This window comes from Panicum virgatum, chromosome 2N, assembly GCF_016808335.1.
Source record: "Panicum virgatum strain AP13 chromosome 2N, P.virgatum_v5, whole genome shotgun sequence".
Classification (NCBI taxonomy): domain Eukaryota; kingdom Viridiplantae; phylum Streptophyta; class Magnoliopsida; order Poales; family Poaceae; genus Panicum; species Panicum virgatum.
Genome location: NC_053146.1, coordinates 3,142,746 through 3,164,735, shown reverse-complemented (window position 1 = coordinate 3,164,735; position 21,990 = coordinate 3,142,746). Strand labels below are relative to the sequence as shown.

Sequence of the window (21,990 nt, the reverse complement as noted above, 5' to 3'; positions counted from 1 at the left end):
TGTGGATCAAGATCAAAAGCAGGTCCAAGTCCAATATGTGGTTGTTGATTTAGAAGAAGCATTACCTGAGGTTGGGGCAGATCTAGCAGAAGCAAATGTGGAAGAAGAAGAGGATGAAGGTACTGATCTTATAATGACATTTTACTCAAATGTCCACTTTATTTCTGATCTAGGACTTCAGATACCAATTGCTAGTTTCCATCCTAACATTAGAGATGATTTTAAGAGGGCATGTTTGTTGAAGGATCCGACCCAACCAAAAGGCCTTCTTCCTGTTCTAAAGGCCCTTCCGGCTCATGTTCTGCCTCGGTTTCATCATCCCAATCAAGCTCTACAAGGTACTCCTCCTGGTTGACCTGAGACTGGTGTCATCATCCCCTTCAAGCTCGACAATGTACTCCTCCTGGTTAACCTGAGGCTGCATGCTTGGTCGGGCCCTCGATCTGATCTGTTGGAACTCGGATGTGGCTAAGAGATTGGATGTCGTGTTCTTGGAGTGGAGTGGGTGAGCAGATAAATTATTCAATTATCTAAGCCGTTCTTGGCTTCCTGTGCCATGAGCAGAGGTTCATGGAGCTGGAATACCTGACTCGCGTTAACAAGTCTAGGATGCCGTGAAAATCTGAATTTTTCAAATGTGTTGATCCCAAATTCCCGATGTCGATGGGGTGACTGCTGTTTGAAGTATAGACTTCCATGATGACGGGAATTGCCCTTTAGGCACTGAATTACAGAACTAATGTGCTTTTACTGCTTTATCACCAATTTCTGCCGCTAGTACCCATGTTTCTTCATATGCGTAGCCTCAAACTAAGATTGGTTACATCTACTAATATTTTCTCTGGATGGTGTCTGCCTGGTACAATTGTCCTTGAATACCCATCTGACCTGCAAAATGTTTGATTACTTACAAGCTTAGAACAGTTCGTTTAGAATACAAGCCACTGAACCTAACAGTTTTGTATCAATTAAAACACTACCCTATGTCCTTTCTGTGCAAACAAAAAAATGATTCTTTCGTTTAGCTCATGTGGAAGTGCTCCATTTACATATATGATAGGTGAAGGATAAAACAGACATGATTACCATTTATTTCTGATATTCTCAATGGCTACTCAAGTGTTTGGTTGCTGTTTTTTTCTTCTCATACAAGATTTCCCATTGCATCTGTATTTAATTGTATGTTTCCCATTTAAGGCTAGAGCAGGAGTAGAGATGGCACTGATTGACGCAATTCCTAACAGCATTCGCATCCCTGTGTGGAAATTATTTGGAGGGGCATCAGATACTGTGACTACAGACATAACGGTATTTGGTCATCCCATCATACTCTGTCTAGATCAACAAAATTTATAAATACTTTCACCAAAGTTGATATTCCATATTTTCCAACATAGATTCCAATCGTGGCCCCAAATGAAGCTGCACAATTGGCCGCAAAATAATGAGTGCAAGGGTTTCAAACGCTGAAGCTCAAGTTTGGGAAAAACTTGAACTCGGATATACAAGTTTGGAAAAACGGTTTGTACTCCTGCAAACTCTGTGCTACTATATGAAATCGCCTTTTGATCTTTCCTCAATATTTCGAATTTATTAGCTGTTCATTATCTGGGTATTCCAACTTTATCCCAGTATTTCTCAAAACTTATTTTGTTTTTATTCTATCACTGGTTTCAGAAAATGGGTGTGACCCCTGTGCTCTTTGAGCAAACAGTTCACAAAGATTATAGGGATGGTCTCCGTGATATTAGTATTGTTGCCATGGAGAAATACAATGTCACTAGCGCTGCTGATAAAAGTTATTAGAATTTACATGATGCTCAGAAAATAATACGTGGGAATCTCGCTCATGATATTAACATCAAGCTCGCCAAATTAGGGGTTATTGGAGCCCTTGAAATAATTTATGTTGCGTGAAAAGCCAATATTGCTTTGATGATTGGTGGTATGGTTGCAATGGCGGAGCTACATGTCGATAAAAGTGGGCTATGCCCCCCCCCCCCCCCGATCCAACCGATCCAAATGAAGTCACATAGGCATCTCATGTAAACCCACTCACCCAGGCCTTAGCAGCCATGCCAGAAGGTGCAGATGGCACACAACGCTGGGGTGACAGTCGCATCGCCGCTCGCGTCTCATTGGCCCTCGCCCTCGCCCCCCGATCTGCGGTCTCCAATGTTTGCCGCTCGCCGGCCTCGCAACCGGCCGCAAGATGGATTGAACTCAGGCTGCCATAATCCACCAATCCCAATTAGTTTGTGGTTCATCCAATCCCTAACGCCACTTACCAAGGACAGACTTCTTCCTCCTCAGTTCTTGGTCAGGGAAAAATAGCCCCCCCTAAGTTTCATTTCTAGCTCCGCCACTGAATGGTTGAGACTAGAATCGCCATGGGCTTTGTTGTTCCAGGTGCGTTTGTTGTGGAAGTATGCAAACCCTTTTCTTACATTGTCATTAGGATGCTCCAGCCCACAAATTGAAAGAAATACCACTTTGTTTGACACTTATATATGTTTTCGGCTGCTATATTATTCTTGAGATTTATGGATGCATTTTTATTGGTCTGGTCACACCCCTTTTACTGTCCGAAGATCCAGTGTATGGCGGCTATGAAGGTAGTCTTACTCTTTTAAAGGCAGTAGGCTCTGGGTGCCTACAGTCATGGCTACTTTTATTAAAACAGAAAACTACAGTTGTAGGTCCAGTAATTGTTTCAGACTCACAAAGATTCAGTAATGCTTTGCTTTCTGCATGTTGTGTCATAGATCTGTTTTTCCTGGGCTCAGCCAGCTGACCCAAACCCTTCTGTATCGTAATTTTTCATTTGAGGAAACTATTTATGCCGTGGTTAGGCTATTCTTATCTCACCCACAACAGTATGGACCATTGTGGTTAGGCTATGTCTACCGAGCTTGAGAGGTTCTTTAGTTTCATAGCCCAAAACACTTTTCTACGGTAGCTATTAATGCTATATGCACTGTATTGTGCTGAAGTGGTTTATAAAGCTTGGAATGCTGCCAAAGAACTTCTAAAGAAAAATATGCTTCTTTCAATTCAATTCAAGGAAGGATGTGCTCCCAGTCTTCATTGCCAAAAAAGAGCAAATCATGTGACTTCCTAGAGCACTAATAAATAAACTTATTACACAGGTAAAGATAATTTTATTTCTATATGTTATATTTTAAAATTTAAATGTCTTGCAGGAAACCATGTGCAAGAAATGTTTTATGGAAGCAGTTAGAGACTCCAAAAACATCGGAATCCAATTTTTCAGTTAGCAATAAAATGTTCAGGTGTATCATCTTTGTGACTATATGCAGTTCTTCATTTGAATTTCCAGAAAAAAACAGAGATGTTAGCTTTAGCACCTGTACATACATGTACCTATGTATTTAGGTGCCTATTACAATATCTTTGTACACTCAATATTCCAATACAAATATATGCTTTCTATGTTTATATACCTTGAAAAAAAAAGGAAAGTAAAGGCGCGGCAAGGCGCGCGCAAAGTACTCGTTTCGGTTTCGTTTTCAACCGCCAATTGCACGCTAGAAAGAGGAGAAACGCATCCTCAAGACAAGTTAAAAATTCACCCAAAAATATTTGAAACATGCTCTCTATGCACAAATTTTTTTGTTCACGTTGGAACACCGTACCGGATGAACGCATCAGACAACAACAAATTATACACAAAAGCGATGTGACGATATCACGTGAGAAAAAAAAGAATCAGGAATGCCTGTAAAAAGGAACCAAGAAATGGGGGGGGGGGGGTGGCGCCCACCCGACACGCTAACGCTACACAACGACGGCGTCCTCGTCGAGCGCCGCCGCCAGCTCCGGCGCGACCTCCGTCGCCGCCGCGGCCCTCTTGAACGAGAACGAGAACGAGAAGGACCCCTCCCCACTGCCTGCGCTCCCGTGCGACCGCGCCGAGTGCCGCCGGTCCAGGCTGTGCGCCCGGTGGTGGTGGTTCCCCTGGAACACGGACTGCCACGAGCTCCGCGACGACGAGCTCCGCAGCCGCGCCGAGTTGGACCGGGAGGAGCCCTGCCAGACCTGAGGGCTTGGCGCTCAGGCAGGTCTTGGCGATGATCGCCACCGCCCACACCTCCTCCTGGTGGTCCTCGTCGACGACGAGCAGCGGGTCGATGATGCTCGTGATGCTCGCCTTGTCGCCGCCGTTGATCTTGCTCAGCGTGTTCGCCAGCCACTCCTCGGAGGCGGCGTCGTTCGACCCGCTGATGCCGAAGTTGCCGGTCACCAGCTCCAGCAGCACCTTGCCAAAGCACAGGACGTCGTAGGAACAAGTGGCCGGTGGACCTGTCATGCCAAAGTTGTTCTAGAATTAATCTGTGGACATTGCATTTTTCTAAATAAAGGAGTTTGTTCAGATGAACATGGATTACAAAAAAGTAGCAGCATTTGTGGAAGATTTACGCACCTGATGTGTGCTTGTCGAGAGACCTGCCACAAGAACGCGTCAGATACCAACGTCAGTTACCAACTTCAGAGGAAAACAAAAATGGTTTCAGGCACACAAATGTTGGAGTTCGCTCAACAACATATAATAGCAGCAGAAGACAGTGAACTACCAACTATCAGCCACCACCAAAAAAACCAACACATGCCCGTAAAACAGAATCCTTTGGTTATCTGTAATCAGCAAACCATAGCTACAGAATCTGAAATTCAGCTCAATTTCACCAAATCCATATAGATGTGTCCTTAACTGGAAAAAAAATGGCATGCTCGGATGCTCCCAGAATTCACACTCAGTAAACATGTTGCTGCATCATTTAACTAAACTAGTGATGATAACATCAAGTATTGGCAGACATCACAACCGCAGTAGTACATACAACGGAGCCTACAAAGACAAATTAAGTAAACTAATATATATGTAAGAATAAAGTGATGGTTATTTTACCATGACTTCTATGAGTATATTTATTTTAGAATACTCTTTATTTTATTCAGTAATCAAATCAATACTGCTTACATCCTAATGCCAACAAATTAAGCCATTTAAAGAGTGCAGTTCTCGTATGCCTTATCTGAAAAGGGAAGAAATGTGGTTCAGGTAGTAATCTTACTTTGATGATCTCAATATCCGAGAGAAGACATTCTGGCTTCCCCCACTTTGCTGGACGCATATGTCACTCATACTCCCAAGTCGCACTTCGTATTTATCATCGAGAAGGACACTGCTTGCTTGGACATCTCTACAATTGCAATGAAGAAACGAGTAGTCAATAAATCAGTGTCAACAGTGACATAAAGGAAAATTCTGGCATTGAGCATCATGCTTAAGTTTGGAGGTATTCTTGTATAAACTAAGAAAACTTGAACTCACCTACTGAGAGGATAGCCGAGTCAAAATGATAGATGTTGAAACAATTAATGAAACAAAAAGGGTAGGAGGAACAGAAGATGACTACTTCTAGTAATGTCAAAGTACATTAAGTAAAGATTCATTGAATGATTGATGGCATCCGCATAACATGAAGGTAAATTGTCAAATGCAAATGCAATTCTGTGGTAGAGATTGAATGTGATGGCGTACTTGTTCAAGACTTTAGTAAAAGTAAACAGCATGAAGATCCAGAAGAATGCATAATGAGTTCAGATAGACATACATATTAGCAACATTTCTTTTCCAACAAAAAGAATTACAAGGAATGGCTAATCACACCAAAATGTTTTTTTTATACTGGGTTGCTTCTAGTCAACATACAGAGATAGAGCATATTCAGTCTACTTAAGTGATACATAAACAAAAGACTGATGCATAGAGAAATTCATTTTGTTCAGCAGTAGTGCATCGATAACATTAAATGCATTGGTGTCATCATAAAAGCAACAAAGGGGACCCCCCTAACAATTATAAAATTAATCGATTATACATTTTTCATTGTTCCTAACTCTTGTGGTCTTTGATGTAACTGTCACCTTAATTTGCCAATAGGATGCCGAAAACTGAAAAGGAAGGCATCTGGATCTGGTCCTTCCATGGTGTTCTAGATTATGATCAAAGTGTTGGGACAAAACAAAACTAGGACATGGATGAATAATGTTTTGAATACTAGGCTGTACCAAGCAACAACAGCATATCATTGCAGTACCAAATGGAACAACTACAAATCTGGATCATATAGAAAGGCATACCTGTGCACTAATGGCGGGCTACACTCATCATGAAGGAAGCACATAGCCTCAGCCACACCAGTTGCAATCTTCAGTCTAGTTATCCAATCCAGCGAGGGCAAGCCATCTGCAGTGTCTACAGGATTCTTGTGTAATGCATTGGTCAAGTCCTCCATTGACTATGGGCTCAGTTTCAAGAATTTGTCTTTGATTCCGACGCATGTACATATTTATATATAAGGAATGGATGGAGCAATCAACAAAATAGCTAATGCGAAGACTAAAAGCACTACAGAGTTCTCAACTACCATCGTAATGCATATATTTCCAAAGTTGGCTGGCACAAGCAAAGGGACCAATCAATTCTAAATTTAATTCATGGCTTTGATTTTTCAGTTCCTGCTTTAGCAATCACAGTCACAGTCACAGTCACAGTCACAGTCACAGCGGTGGTTGGTATTTCATTTACCGGCCATGGACAAGTATGAAACCTTTTCAAAACTGATGGTAAATGAGGCCTGCTCGATCTTCAGATGCAACTCACTCCTAAAAATTGGAACCCAAGGAAAATAATTAGAGTAACCAAAGCGCTCTGGTATGCGTGGGTTCAAGCTGTTTTGCAAAAATAAATTAAAAGCGATGTATCACTCTCAAGTCCGAACTACTCATAGGCAGAGTCAGGCAGCATAGCACTCTGAACTTCAGTAGCATCTGTGGCCAGAGCATCCAATGCTTTTTGTCCTCTACATCTGGCCATGGTCATGGAATGAGTAGAAGCTTATCCCGCAGCATTTTCCCCTTGCCTTGATCTGCACAAGATTGACGGAGCTACAGACTAGAGATGAACTGGAGGTCAGGGCTCTGAACAACTCTACACCAGCAACATGCCAATTGCCAACAATCATCTGTCCTACGAATATAATCCTGCAAGGAAACCACCCTACCACCACCATTGACGACATGCGAGCTCTAGATATTGCTACTTGTATCACCAGAGTCGCCGAGGGGTTGGTTCGCCGGCGACCGGTCGAGCCGAGGGCGAGGCCGAGCGCGCGAGGAAGAAGAAAAGAAAAGGTCCAAGGACCGCGCTTCCCACCCTACCCAACGCCGCAAATCATAGCGGCATATATCCGATCCGACGGCTCCCAGACCATCCAGGGTGGACGGTATTTGATTTACCGTCCACCCCGGACTGTATTACCGTCCGCCCCCTGCCCCTCGCCGCCGGCCGCCGACTGACATGGTCGGCGCAGCCGCGTCCTTCCTTCTGCCCTCCACCTCGAGCTCCCCGATCCTTCGGCGAACGTGCTGTTGGATGAGCGCTCGTGGCGCGCGGTCGTCGGCTTGCTGGGCGTCGGAGCTCGGGCGTCTCTCGCCACCGCCGCCGACCGCACCATGCCGGCCGGCGTGTGCCCAGCCACCATCACACCTAGGCGAGAGCTTGTGCCAAATCAACAGGGGCTGAGCCGAACGCCATCACGCGTCTCCAGTCATGAGCCATGAGAGCTCATGTGCAAGTGAAGGCCTTCTGCGTATGAATCAATCTGCTTGAGCTCCGTGACGAGCAAGCGCTCTGTGATGCGCTGCAAATCGTTCTCTGAATCTCTGTCCAGATAGAACCTGCCTCTGGGAGCGGGTGGTGCCGACATGCCGGTATGTAGGGCAAAACTGAAAACGGGAGATCGATGCGTATGAATCTGATTGCTGAAAAATATTCAGATGATCGATGCTGTTTTAGCTTTTGGGTGGTTATTTTTTTTAGATAAAGAAGTAAAATGTTCTGACCTCTACACTCACGAATGTTTGGGTGCAAGTGATGCCGCTCTTGTTTCTTTTTTGTTTTGCCACCTAGCAACCTGTATTTCACGGTTTGCAGCTGCTAATAGACAGCTGCTAATAGTCTACACAAACAGTATTCATGGTTGATCATAGGCTACATTCCAAGCATTAGACAGCAAAATAGACAGCAATTGTCTGTGGGTTGAAGAAGCTACCTGCTAAGCTGTCTGTGTTGCTAATTCCAAAAACTTACAGACGACAGATGTCTGTAGGTTGGAGATGCCCTAACTTGCTTGCTGCCAGCCTTGGGAATGTTTTGCATTCCTGGCACCTCCGACTCCTACAAGCTTTGCTTACGTTACCATTATACCGTAACACAGATGGCCTCCCCTCCACTCTTGAATGATATTTCTGCTCCTCCATTGAATCTGGGCTCGGTTTCAAGAATTTGCCTTTGATTCAGACATGTACATATTTCTATATATAAGGAATGGAGCACTCAACAAAATAGCTAATGTGAAGACTTAAATGCAGTACAGAGTTCTCGACTACCATCCTAGTGCATATATTTCCAAAGTTGGCTGGCACAAGCAAAGGGAATCAATCAATTCTGAATTTAATTTATGGCTTTGATTTTTCAGTTCTGGCTTTAGCAATCACAGCGGTGGTTGGTATTTCATTTACCTGCCATGGATAAGTATGAAACCTTTTCAAACAGATAGTAAATGTGGCCTGCTCGATCTTCGGATGCAACTCACTCCTACAAAATTGGAACCTATGGAAAAAAAATTGGAGTAAAAAAAGTGCCAACCTATGCTATGTGGGTTCAAGCTGTTTCGCTAAAATAAAAGCGATGTATCACTCTGAACTTAGAACTCATAGGCAGAGTCAGCATAGCACTCTAAACTTTATAGTATCTGTGGAGCATCCCATGCTTTTTGTCCTCAACATCTGTCCATGGTCATGGAATCAAAGCGTATCTATCTCGCAGCATTCTCCCCTTGCCATGATCTGCACAAGATTGGAACGGAGCTGCAGACTAGAGATGAACTGGAGGTCAGGCCTCTGAAGACCTCTCTGCACCAGCACCCCGCCAACATCTGACCTACGAATCCTGCAAGGAAACCAGCCTACCACCACCACTGACGACATGCTGGAGAGTTGAGCTCGCCATCGAGCTGGGGACGGGGACGGGAACCCCAACTCCTGAAGGTGGCCGCGATCCTCCATTCACCGGACATGCCACAACACAAACGGAGACTGCTACTTGCATCACCGGAGTCGCCGAGGAGTACGCCGGCGACCGGTCGAGCCGAGGCCGAGCGCGCGAGGAAGAAGAAAAGGAAAGGGCCAAGGATCCTCGCTTCCCATCCTATCGTGCGCCGCAATCTTAGCCGCAGATGCTCGATCCAACGGCTCCCAGACTATCCAGGGTGGACGGTATTTGATTTACCGTCCACCCCCCCTGGTCTGCGTGGGTCGGGCTGCCAGCCTGCCACTCGCCACCGCCCGCCGGCTGACATCGTCGGCGCAACCACGCGCGCCCTTGCTCCTTCCCTCCACCTCGATCTCCCCAATCCTTCGGCGAACGTGCTGCTTGATGAGCGCTCGTGGCGCGCGGTCGTCTCCTTGCTCGGCTTCGGAGCTCGGGCGTCTCTCGCCACCGCCGACCGCACCATGCCGGCGTGGCGGCGTGTGCCTTCTGTCCTACCTCTACGGGGCTACGACCCCGCCCGGAAGCTGCCCAGCCACCATCACACCTCGGCGAGGACTTGTGCCGGATCATCAGGGGCTGAACCGAACGCCATCGCGCTTCTCCAGTCATGACTCGGCGGCAAGGCGCGTTCTCTGTACAGACGGCACCTCTGCTTCTGGGAGCAGGTGGTAATGTGATTAATCTATGCCGCCATGCCGGTATGTAGCAAGCTGTAGAGAAAAACTGAAAACGGGAGATCGATGCGTATGAATCTGATTGCTGAAAGATATTCAGATGATCGATGCTGTTTTAGCTTTTGGGTGGTTATTTTTTAGATAAAGAAGTAAAATGTTCTGACCTCTACACTCACGAATTTTTGGGTGTAAGCGATGCCGCTCTTGTTTCTTTTTTGTTTTGCCACCTGGCGACCTGTATTTCAAGGTTTGCAGCTGCTCTCTGTTCTTTCGTTTGCCCCCTTTCAGCATTTGCATTGTTTCCATTCCATTTCCAAACAGCATGTCAGCATGTGGGTATAACACATTTGCTTGTTTCCAGAAACCTGCCTTGTGTCATGACGGAATGGGTTCAGACTTCAGAGAAGAAAGTGAGCTGAATCATGCAAAATAATCCAGGTTCAGCAAGATATGGTGAGCTAACCGTGGAAGAACCATGGACGCAACGTCATCAAACCATCTTGATCCCCACATCTCTGTGTTAAACCTTACGGATCGCTAGGTAGTAGATCAGTGGGTGCTGACTTGACTGACTTGAGTACGACAAGGTGATCTTGTGCTAGGACTAAAAATGGACAGAGAGAGAGAGTTAGAGATGCAGACCATCGGCGGAGTTCTTGGAGGTGCCAGCCTCGGAGTTGTGCGCCATGCCGAAGTCAGGAACGCCGGCGCAGAGGTCGGGGACGATGGCGGCGTAGTCGTGGACGGCGGTGAAGGCGGCGTGGTGCTTCCTCCCAGATCGGATCGGGCTAGGTCTGTAGGTGGGTTTAGGGGGGGCAACGGTGAACTTTGGTTACCGAGCCCTTGGCCCCCACCCTCTCTATTAATATGGCGCTGCGCGACGAGAGCCCACAACCATTGATTGGTTGAGCGCCCCCGATCAGGGCGCTAACCAAGGGTTGACCAGCCGTTGGGCTGGCGAGATCAATGCTAACACTCTGCTTACCGACCGATGCATCCTGCGATGTCTGGGAAGGCATTGTTCGATCACCATTGTTCAACAACCAAAATGCCAGGTGATGGCTCATGATCGATCACCATTGTTCGATCTTGAACTATAAATTGACGATCATGCATATCTCCCGATTCTGCATCACAAGTTCACAACAAAATCATACCTAATAACCTACTAACCAAAGCTTACGCCTTTGCCATTGCAGTAATCACCAGCCCACCAATGGCTTCCACCTCGAGCCTCCCCGCAATGGCCATCGTCGTGGCACTCATGCTAGTCCTAGGCAGCAGCACATGCCACGCGGCTCGCTGGCTTGCGACACCACGGTGCCCGCCGCAGCACCTGCAGCTGCCATCCCGGCCGTGCCAAAGCCGACGGTGCTGGCAGTGCCCACCGTGCCACAGATCACTGCCGTACCCACGGTCACCGTGCCACCGATGCCAGCGGTGCCCGTGGTGATGGTGACCGTGCCGCTGGTGCCTGCGGTGCCTACCGTGCCAACGGTGCCCGCAGTACCAGCCATGCCGGGCGCCGCACTTCCAACGGTTCCTGCCGGCGTCATGCCTGCCGTGCCCAAGGTGACGTTGCCGCCGATGCCGGCAGTCCCTGGCATCCCGAAGGTGACGCTGCCACCGATGCCGTCCATGTTCATCCCCGGCGTGCCAACAATCCCCTTCCTCGCACCACCACCCAAGGCCTAAGCAAGCCATGTAAATCATGGACGTATGCAGATGCAGACATCGTGCTCTTCAGTTCGGCACACAGGCCAGCCAGATGGTTGTCTTCAGTTGTCAATCGGTGTTCCTTTTTTTGTGATGGTTTCATCCATATTCTTGTGTAAAGTTTGAATGTTAATTTTGTAATTCTGTATGTATGCACATATTTGTGTATATGGTATATGTATGATTTTACCTTTTTTAACCAATATGATTTTATTTTGACCTCTGAGAGAATATCTATAATTTTATCTTTGTTAACTCTTCATAGATTACAATCATAGTAGTTTTACATTCTGGTCTACAGTAAAAAGATCTACAATACCTGTAATTATTTTCCCCTTCAGAACATGTACATGGCAAGGAGGCATGATTTGCTCAGATTTTTGCAGAAATACTACATATATATCATCTATCTAATCTACCTCTATGCTGTTTTGATATGCTGCTCCTGCTTTAGTTTCTTCTTCCTTGGATGTCTCTGCAGCATCTGAAAATGTCTCCACAGCACCTTTTCCAGCTTCGAATCTCGCTCTCCTCTCAACAGCCTCCCGCACCCTCTGTGCAAATTCTTCATCAGATCCGGACAGCATGTACCGCAGCTTCATGTTGATCCTGTTGGCCACTAATGTTTGGTGCCGAGGCTCTATCCTGTCCTCCAGGGAGTAGCTGAAGAACCTGAAAACCATCCAACAGCGAGGTACAAGGGTGAAGGTCACAACAAAGGCAAAGCATCAGTTAGGTATTGATATCTTTGTTTTAGATGCAAAACAATGAACTCCAACTCACCGCGGAAATTCGATGAGGTCTTTCAGTGGCCGCACCATTACACGCCTCAAGTACTGGTATTTTGGCTTTAGGATGTCCACGTTGTATCTGAGAAGTGCTGGAAAGTCGGCAACCATCTGACCGAGCACAAAGTGGTAGATACCCAGTGACCGGAAGTACTTGACGCTAACTTCTAGCTTGTGTGCAATACTACAGCCCAGGAGTTGTGGATCCAGAGGAATAACCTTTCCAATGTCATCCTATTTTACTCCACCTTAATATAACCTTTGGTTTGCACACGTGTAAGACAGATGGAATAGTAGAAGGAATATGTAAAAGTAAAAAATCTGGAAACAAACACACCATTTATATCTAACACATTTAACTGAAAATATGTTGCCAAAGTCTTTTTTTAAAAGGAACAGGAGGGACAAGCCCTACTGGATATAATCAATGTATGAAATATGACAAACAAAATTTATGTACAAAGCAAAAGAAAAGGAGAAAACGGAATTTTTGTACACAATTTTCTACTAAAAACCAAGTATTGTAAAAACAAGACAAATTGAAGCAATAGTTGCAGAAGCCAAAATGAATAATAACTTGCAGAAGCCAAAATGAATAATAACAAGATATGAGAACACACCACTGGGCATATTTTCTTGTACAGGCTATAAGTTAATACAGGAGGGAACTTCACAAGCACATTGCCGATTGCATCACTCCTTACACCAATATCTTGTAGAAATTGTACCTGAAACAGATGTTTGCATAGAGGTAGAGGAGTCAAACTACCAGACTTCAGAGCATTAAGATCTATAAACCCCAGTAGCACACTGTGCAGAAATAATTAAACACTTAGTCCTATTGGAGATTTAAAGAGGAAGTCTCACAAATCAAACTATTTTCAAGGAGGAGCTTAGATAATCATAATAGTTTTCTTTGAATACCAGAAGTTGAAAAGCGCATAACAGCTAAAAGATGCAAATATATTTCAAAGCAAGTACGAAGTTACCTTTGGTGCTATCACTGTCTCCAAATCAAGACAGAATATTGTAGGTTGGACCAGCAGCATTCGCTTCATGCCATCCCGTGAAACATTCAAGTGATACGGATACTTCACAAGAGGCTTCCACCTTTCTTCAATGCTACAGGCCATGAGTTGTGGCTTGAAAGCCAGTAGCCTCCCAAGTTCTTCGTTGCTCAAACCAAACTCTTTGAGATATTGAACCTGTGACCCAGAATGATATTTTGTTAGCAACTAGAAAAATAGAAGTCAAGGAACTGAATGTAATATCTAAACTAACTCAGTAGTTATCAGAGACCTTCCAAAAGTAACAAGGAGAGTTAATAAATGAGTTCCTTACTTCTTAATCAATTCACACTTCAAAGTAGATAAATTATTTCATATGGAACTCTCTAGACATAAGACCACATATTGCTCATCAGCACATTGATGCATCATATTAGTATGAAAGACATACTGCGACTCAGTTTTATTCACCCTTTTTTCCCTAGAGAACAAAAATAAATAGAGCTTCAACCATTCTAAAGATCAACTCTTCTTTTCGTAGCAATGAACAAAAAATGAACTGCATAAAAAAAAAGAGGCTAACAATCCTGCCAATTTAGCATGTGCAACAAAAATAGCACAGAACTTAAACTAAATGTAAAGCAAACACCTTACTGTTCATCTCTTCCAAGCTTAAAAATCCAAGAACTCTTGGGTAGTCATAGACCATAGTGCCAAAATCCTTCTCATCCATTCCCATATCCGTATAAAACCTCACTCTTGTCTCCAGCTCATCCATGGACAGATTCAGCAGCTGTGGACATCTACTGACCACATAACCAATCCAGTCTCTCCTCACACCACAGCTTTCCAGATAGTCAATAATCTCTTCCAATTCTTCAAAGCTTCTGTTCAAAAAGGATCCACCATTGGCAAGGACACGTCCCAAAAAATCTCCTTTTACATAAATTGACCTCAGCCACTTTATGATCATCCTTACTTTCCCCAAATCACCAGAACACGCACAAACTACTTTGGCAATTTGGGGATATGTCATCACATTGTGCTTGAACCACCTAAAGTATGCAATGTAATCATCTCAATTATAATGGAGAATTGCACGTGTATAAACTATAAAAATTGCAATTTATGATTGGCAATGCATCTGGTAGTGGAAAATAAACCGAGGAAAAGCTGGGATCTTTACTTGACTAGCTCGACAAGGCCGGATTCCTGGATGTACACTGTGACGGAACCGCCAAATTAAAACTCTAATTAAGCGTAATGGCCGTCATTTGAACACATCGCGCGCATCATTTTAACGGCTTAATTTGGCGATCCTTTCTCAACCCACGGCCCGATCGAAACAACACCGGTAATCCCACGCGATGGTGGGCGCAAATGGTACAAGCACGAGAAAATACTTAAAATACGAGAGTGATCACGACACGAGATATTTAATTTTTACAAGTTGAGTTCAAATACATAAATAATTTACAAGACTAACTTTTACAATGAATGTGACTGAAGTCGAATATAAAGATCCTGTAACTACTTTAGCTTACGTCAGTTCCGATCCATCAAGACCGGTCAGACCGGTGCTCCTAACCAGTCGGACCGGTCAGCAATACCTGCCGACCCTACCGGTCAGACCGGTCCCACGGACCGGTCAGACCGGCCTGCGCAAAACAGAAAGGCTGCACACTGAGCCCCAAGTGTACAATGCGACAAAGCCCTAGCCTAAGGGTCTCTCTCCAACACTTCCCACCCCTCTGCATCTCTGCGGATGAATTTAACGCAGCAGGGGCAGAAATCGACGTCCGGGAGTCCTGAAATAATAATTGTGGCAACAAACCCTGAGTATACTAATACTCAGCAAGGCTTACCCGACCAGTGGGTATAATTTAGCCCACATATCTAGACATGCAAAGCTTTCTGGCCGGTGGTTAATTTGCATAAAAAACTTCTAAAATTAGTCCTTATTTTTCCTCTTTTAGCTCCAAATTTAATATACAAAAATCATTAACTAGTATTTGCACCAGCTAAGCAAATCATGACAAACATGGAATAATAATTCATGATAGTCATTTCCAATCATCACTTAAAATTCCATATAGCATTACTACGATGCGGTGCTGCGATCAAGGTGCTCATATCCGAGAGCGACTGACGGCGAATCGATCCGATTTAACCTTGCAAGGTGGACCTAACCAACACGGCACGCAAAAGCCCCGTCGGACCCCATGCACCAACCTTTCCCCTCCCCGTCTCGAACTACAGGAACCAGCCCAACGACATATGGTCAGCCGAGCTCAACGTGAGACCACCAAAAGTAAACATATGCATCCCAATTCTCCGCGACTACTCGACTCACCCCAGGAGTTGGGTGCGGGTTCCTGTACTTTCGAAGCAAAGCAGTACTCGGCTTACCGGTTTCGACTACCTCCTACTCCCGGTATGCGGTTAGTACTGTTCAAACTCAATCACAGGGCCAGACAACGAACGGTCCTTAACCGACACAGACGTGGCTAACTTTTCCCCGCCCGGTCTCCAAATTCTTTTCCTTTCTTACCTAATTCAATATTCCATATATTCAAAATAACTAAATACCCTATATCTCGCGAGTGACCCGAAATCACTCGTCTTCTACCGAGTTCTATTAAGCATAGCATTTCTATCGTCCTCTACATACTAGTATAACTCGGGAAACCTAGGGATCATGCAACTAGGGTTCCAAACAATTCCTGAACCTAATGCACAAGTAATAGAAACATAAATATAGGTGTCATAATTTGAAATAAAAGGATGTGCACCGGGGCTTGCCTTGCGTCTGCTGCTCGACACTGGGGTGAGTTGGGCCTTGGGCCAAGTCCCCGCGAACCTCCTGCTGCGGGGCTTGCCCCTGGGGCTCCTGTGGCTCCGTAACCACCTCGTATACGACCTCCTCCGCCGCGGCTGCTACACGTATGCATATGCATATGACATGAGAAATGCATGCATGATTTATAAAAATTACAATCAACAATTAAACCCACTAATTTCCAACTAATCTCACCAGCAAACCCCAATTTAACCCTCTCAGCCACTGCTATACCAGTCAGACCGGTCCACCCGACCGGTCAGACCGGTCTCCCTTAACCTATCGTTATATGTAACACCCGGTTTATAAAAGAACATAAACCGAGCAATCATATACGTGCCAGGATCAAGTCACACGTATATACAACAGAATGAACAGTATATCATAGCACATATCACGTAAAAAGATATAATAAAGCGAATACGAATGTTATTTATTACATTAATGACAAAAATGTCTGATACAGCGGAAGCGAAGTACAAATACGAATAAAACTCTCCGAAGCTGAGCAGGGCGCCACAGGGACGTCGACTGGGAGACGAACGCCTAGAAGTCCTCGTAGTCTTGGTAGCGCTGGACGAACTCCCTCGTGTCGGCAGGAACTGAGCAGCAGTAGCGTAGCCAAGAGGAAAAAGTAGAGAAGAGGAAAGAGTGAGTACACAACTTGTACTCAACAAGTATAGCACAAACTATGAGGCTCTAAGGTTGGCTGACTCAACTGCATTAGCTTTTAAGTTTTGGCAAAATTTTATTAAAGCTATTTACTACAAGTTGATGAATTACCATTAACCCAGTTACATAGTAATTAATCAGAATTAATCATGTTACTACTGAGAACCAAACCAAAACCACTAAGGTAACCCCGAGAAGCACCTCCCTCGTCGGAAGGAGATAACTCCACTAATCAAAAGGAGGATCTGGGCCGCTCATAACCGTGAGCACGACTAGTATACCAGTTTTACACTCTGCAGAGGTTGCACATCTTTACCCACAAATCGTGAGCTACGCTAGAGGTTCATCACACTTCCTTAGGTGAGATGACTAGCGACTCACTACGAGGCCGTTACAAAGAATCTCGTTGGTAAGGCGTAACCGCGAAGAGTTAGATCGGCGACGATGGGGCCCACCTCCGGGGGTACAAGCACAGGAGCGCAATCCAAGCACAGACCAAGCCGGAGGAGCAGGGACCATTGAAGCTTACTACTCTTGCCCCGCAGGTAAGTTACTCCAAACCAAAAAGACCTAATTAGTAAGCCAAGTCTATCCCATTCTAGCCTTGTGGTAGCGCTGTTGTCCCAGGTTGTCGCTCTATGAACCGGTCCTTATGGAGAGTGGCCAACCAAGCACTAAGCACCGTGCTAGCCCCCTAAACCATGTTTCTACAAAAACCATCTTTTAACGAGACGTGAGCCACTCATCCACACAGAGGGCCACTCTCAGAATTATGTTCAAGTAAACCATTAATCAATTTAATTAAAAAGGACCAGAATGTGTTATAGCGCAGCAACCTAGCACAACTAACCAAAATGCAACCCAAAGGTATATATAAAGGATATAAAGTGGCTAGGAAAGTCCTTAAAGGCATACAGTATTAAAATGCAGTATGAAATTGTATTTAAAAGTGATGGGTTGTTCATGTTATACTTGCCTTCCTCGTACTGCTCTGGCTGCTGCTCAAAGTGCTCGGAATACGGCTGCTCCGGGTACTGGTACTGGGGCTCCTCAGATGGATCAACGTCTACTCACGAACACATGGCCAAAACAATGCACAATAATAAACATACAAGCAAACACTAATAAAAACTAAGAAACAGTACAACAATACATGAAAACAGCACACAAAACTACTCTAGAACTATTCTACGTGTTACAACAATCGCGTGGACATAAAGAACGCCTAAAACGGAGCTAAAACGCATAATCTAGGCTAAAAACAAGTTCTAGGGGCTTATCTGCGAGAAAAACTAAGTTCCAGGGGGTTTTCTGCAAAAACCGAGGGCTTAAATGTAATTAAAGGTTAGTTCTAGGGTCAAACGTGCAAAACTGCGCTGACTGGACTGCGGGTCCTATTTCTAAGAAGGTCAGGGGTTAAAATGCCAAAAACTGGGCTCACATGCAAATACTTTTGCAAGCGTCTGGACGGCGGGTTGATTTCAAAAGAAAGCAGGGACTCTTTAGCAAAACGTCCAGGCCGAACCGGTATCTACGCGCGTGGGCCGTTGGATCTTGATCTAGTGGCTCGAAGCGTAAGGAATCGGGATCTAATCTGATCCGTTGGCCACGGATCGGGTGGTTCTGGAAGAAGGGGCGCGCAGGCGGCGGCGCGAGTCGCCGGACTTGAGGTTTCCGCGGCGGCGCTCGTCGATTCCTCGCCGGACTTGGCCTAACTAGCGTTCCCGGGGTTGATTCAAGTAGCAGTTTGGCCCAGAAGCATGAGTGTGACATGCGTAAACCACTGGGCGTGTCTGTGCGGGTCTATAGCGGCTCTAGCAGGGTGCGCAATGGCGGAGCGGCCATCGCGCTCCGGCGAGTAGGCGCAGAGGTGCTCGGTTGTCGAGGAGCAAGGGAAAAGGGGGCTGGGAGGTTCCTTACTACTCCATGAAGTTCATGCGGTGCTCGAAAACGGCGCAGAGAGCTCGCAGCAGTGGACCCTCCGCGGCGTGGCGGCTCGGCGATGCTCCGGTGAGCAATTCCCGTGCGGAGCTTGGAGTAGGGGCGGAGAGAGCGGCCAGCGTCGACCTCCTCCACCTCGCGATGCTCCTGCGGTGCTCGGTGGCTGGAGAGGGGCGCTGAGGAGGTGGGTCTACGGTGGCGTAGCTGCGGTTCCCGAGCGTAAGGTTCTACGGCGGCGGGGTGCTCTGCGGCTAGGGTTTGGGTGAGTTGCAGGGGTGAGGATGGGAGGGAGCGCAGGGGATTGCGGCGGTTTAAAGAAGGCAGACCGGAGATCTCGGCATGGGAGCAAGGGAGGGCAGCGGGGATTTCGGCAAGAGGATCTCGGCGCGGATGCGGTGGAGAAGACGGGGCCGACAAGCGGGCCCCGCTGGTCAGCAGCAGAGGGAGCGGTTCACGGGGGGAACGGGCGACGCGGGGCTAGCGGCTGCAGCAGCTGACGGGTGGGCCGCGCATGTCAGCGAACGGGGGGGGGGGGAGAACGGGTGACGCGTGGGCCCGCCCGGTCAGGGAAAGAAAAAGCGCGCGCGGTGCTGCTGGCTGAGGCGGGGCAGGCCGGGGCGCGTGCGTGCGGGGTGAGGGCGCCAGGCTGCTGCGCTTCGTGGGCTGAGCGTGGGAGCGAACTGGAGGACTGGGCCGTCTGCGGGGAGATGGGTTGCGGCTGAGGGAAAGAGCTGGGGTGCGGGTTGGGCCGGGTGAGCTGCTGGGCCCGCGCAGAAGGAATTGGGCCACGGGGAGAGAGGCGGGTTTGGGCTACTGGGTTGGGCTGGGGTTTTCCTTTTCTATTTCTTCTCCCTTTTTCTTTTTCAAACAACACCCAAACTAATTTGAATTCAAATCAAATTTGAATTCAAAAACCTATGCACTCAAACAAACAAATAAAACCTATGCACCAGCATGAATGCACAAACAAGTTTAAACCCAAAATAAATTTTATTTACTTTAGGATCAAAATTAGATTAAATGCAAGTCTAAACACAATAAACCTTAGAAAATTAAATAAAGCCAATTAAATTTATTATTAAACGCTGGAATATTAAGTTAGGGTGTTACATTATACCGGTCAGACCGGTCCCTCGGACTGGTCAGACCGGTCCTACCCAGACCAGAACCTAGAATCCTTGGCACGGCAAAGATCGTCCACCAACTCCAAACACCTTCTAGGATCTAGTTCAGGAGTTCATGTGGATTCTTTCGACCAGAGGATATCACCTAAAACCTTCTAGAAAAGGAGATCGACCATCCCAAGCAAAAATACCTTGAATGGGCTCCTCCCCACGAAGAACTTGAATCCACAGCACCCAAGGGAAGGAATCGAGGAGATGAAGCTTCCCCACGCCGATTTGATCCGTTCTAGGCCTTGGAATCAAATGGAGGGGGAGGTTTTGGGCTCTAGGGTTTGGGGGAGAACATGGGAGGGGGAGAGCTCGGGAAGGCGAGCTGGGAGAGCTGGGAAGGGTGAATGGGTCGTTGGGAGAACATCGGTCAGACCGGTCAGACCGGTTGCCGAGACCGGTCAGACCGGTCCGGCCCAGGCTGACAGGAGATGTTTTGGTTTTGTGCTTTGCCGTGAGAGTTTAAAACTAATGACTTTTATTAACTTAATTACCAAGGATTAATACCTGGGTGTTACATACACCTTAGCCCGCGCGTTGAAGGACATATGCGCGAGGTCTGGCCGGTCCCGCTGCCTTGCAGCGGCCTCGACAACGATGCAGTCCACGAAAGGCCCCATTCGCACCGTGAGGTTATTGATGTACGTCAGGCCGCCGACCTTCCCGCCGCTGAGAGCGGCCATGAGCACCTCAGCGGCCACCACGCGGCGCACCTCCAGAGCGCGTCGCAGGACGGCATCCTCCGCCTCAGCGAGCCCACCGGCGGCGGCAGAGCCTGTTGGGGTGGAGACGGATCCCGGAAATCGGTGCTCCCGGCGCGGCGCGAGGGAGGCCCCCTCGGCGGCGAGGAGGGCGGCAGAGGGGGCTGGTGCCAGGGGTGGGAGGACTGGGTGGGTCGCGGTGGTGGGGTTCTGGAATCGCGAGGCGGCGACAAGGGAGGGGAGGTGAAGGCGATGGCGGCGGCGGGAGGAGGGGTCGGGGGTGCGGAGCGGGAGGTGGAGGCGGAGATGGGAGTGCGGGAGAGTGGCGGCCATTGGAGTGGAGTGGTGGAGCTCTATCCACTTTGCCTCTTTGGTTTTGGGCCTTGGGTCCGCGGGAACGATTTTCCCAAAAATGAATTATTGCCTGTAAAAAATTTAACATTTTAAACATGCTATGTAAAAGAATTGGTGTTGGCATATCTAGGAACACCCAGATATTTTAAGGAGTTCTGTCTTTATCCAGTATTTTTTTTCTTCCTACCTTCTCCTATCCTTTTTCAACTTCATCGAGGTTTCCCAACTATTATCCTACAACTTCTATTATATTTTCTATAAACTTAGTTAGAATAGTTTGACCTAGAACAAACTTACTTATATTTTAGGATGCACGAAGTAATAAGTGAAATAAATCCACTTCATTCTCTCATATAAAATAAGGTATAAAGAAAAGTATGGCAGAGGTTTCAAAAAAAAAAGTATAGCGGAATAATGCTACAGCAAGAGACCTCTGGATTTAGAGCCAAATCGAGAGTCCCTCCCATTACAACAATGTAAAGTATCAACCGAGATACAAAAAGTAACAAATCAGAGGAAGTAGCTCGGTGGGAGGTGGGTGGAACAGTCGGCGTGGGTTGTGGGCGAAGCGGCCAGTGGTGGGTCGCCGCCGAGCGCGGTGGCAGTGGTTCGGGGTTGAGGAGTTTCCATGGCCGGTGGCTTTAGAGAAATGGTCGTGGGCAGTAGCCGGCCCGGCGGAGGAGGTGGGCATGAGCGGCAAGGCCAGCACCACCGGCACCGGCAGGGTGGTGGAGGACCCCCGGTGGGTAGGGTTAGCGGCGGCGGGGGTGAGCGGTGGAGGGACGGGGTTGGAGTGAAAGGGAGGGGAGGGGAGGGAGAGAATTGGAGCGGCGGTCCTTGCGGGCATCGGAGGTGATGCCAGCGAGTGTGAGGTCTGTGGCAGGGAGGGAAGGAGGTGGACAGCGGCGAGGACGAGCGGTGGAGGCCGATGGGGTTGGAGGGGATGGGGAGGGGTTGGAGCGGTGGTCCTTGCCGACATCGGAG

General features: G+C 47.0%; 1 protein-coding gene, 1 long non-coding RNA gene and 2 pseudogenes across 3 annotated transcripts; 2 read left to right on the top strand and 2 right to left on the bottom strand.

Annotated features, from left to right (window-relative positions):
* The first annotated feature begins 291 nt into the window (after positions 1-291).
* LOC120663063 lies at positions 292-1,604 on the top strand. 2 transcript variants are annotated; one of them, XR_005670296.1, is made up of 3 exons: positions 292-338; positions 1,198-1,308; positions 1,398-1,604. It is a non-coding gene; the product is annotated as an uncharacterized LOC120663063 (long non-coding RNA). The 2 variants fall into 2 exon arrangements; XR_005670295.1 differs by lacking the exon at positions 292-338 and having other exon boundaries at positions 992-1,308.
* Positions 1,605-3,530: 1,926 nt separating this feature from the next.
* LOC120659134 (probable LRR receptor-like serine/threonine-protein kinase At2g16250) lies at positions 3,531-6,758 on the bottom strand. The gene is made up of 5 exons (XM_039937186.1): positions 6,169-6,758; positions 5,097-5,225; positions 4,445-4,467; positions 3,884-4,323; positions 3,531-3,548 (listed from the first exon to the last, which is right to left on the bottom strand). The coding sequence occupies exons 1-5, from the start codon at positions 6,321-6,323 to the stop codon at positions 3,531-3,533; spliced, it is 765 nt and encodes a 254-aa protein (XP_039793120.1). The 5' UTR covers positions 6,324-6,758.
* A 4,203-nt stretch (positions 6,759-10,961) lies between these two features.
* Positions 10,962-11,753, top strand: LOC120663060 (annotated as a pseudogene).
* Positions 11,754-11,763: 10 nt separating this feature from the next.
* On the bottom strand, positions 11,764-20,985 carry LOC120659133 (annotated as a pseudogene).
* Between the last annotated feature and the right edge of the window lie 1,005 nt (positions 20,986-21,990).

Excerpts from the sequence above, each read along its gene's own strand:
- LOC120659134 (XM_039937186.1), bottom strand. The coding sequence starts at position 6,323 with ATGGAGGACTTGACCAATGCATTACACAAGAATCCTGTAGACACTGCA. Across the intron at positions 4,468-5,096 it reads CGGATATTGAGATCATCAAA|GTCTCTCGACAAGCACACAT; the intron begins GTAAGATTACTA and ends TTCTTGTGGCAG. Across the intron at positions 4,324-4,444 it reads TCTCGACAAGCACACATCAG|GTCCACCGGCCACTTGTTCC; the intron begins GTGCGTAAATCT and ends TTGGCATGACAG.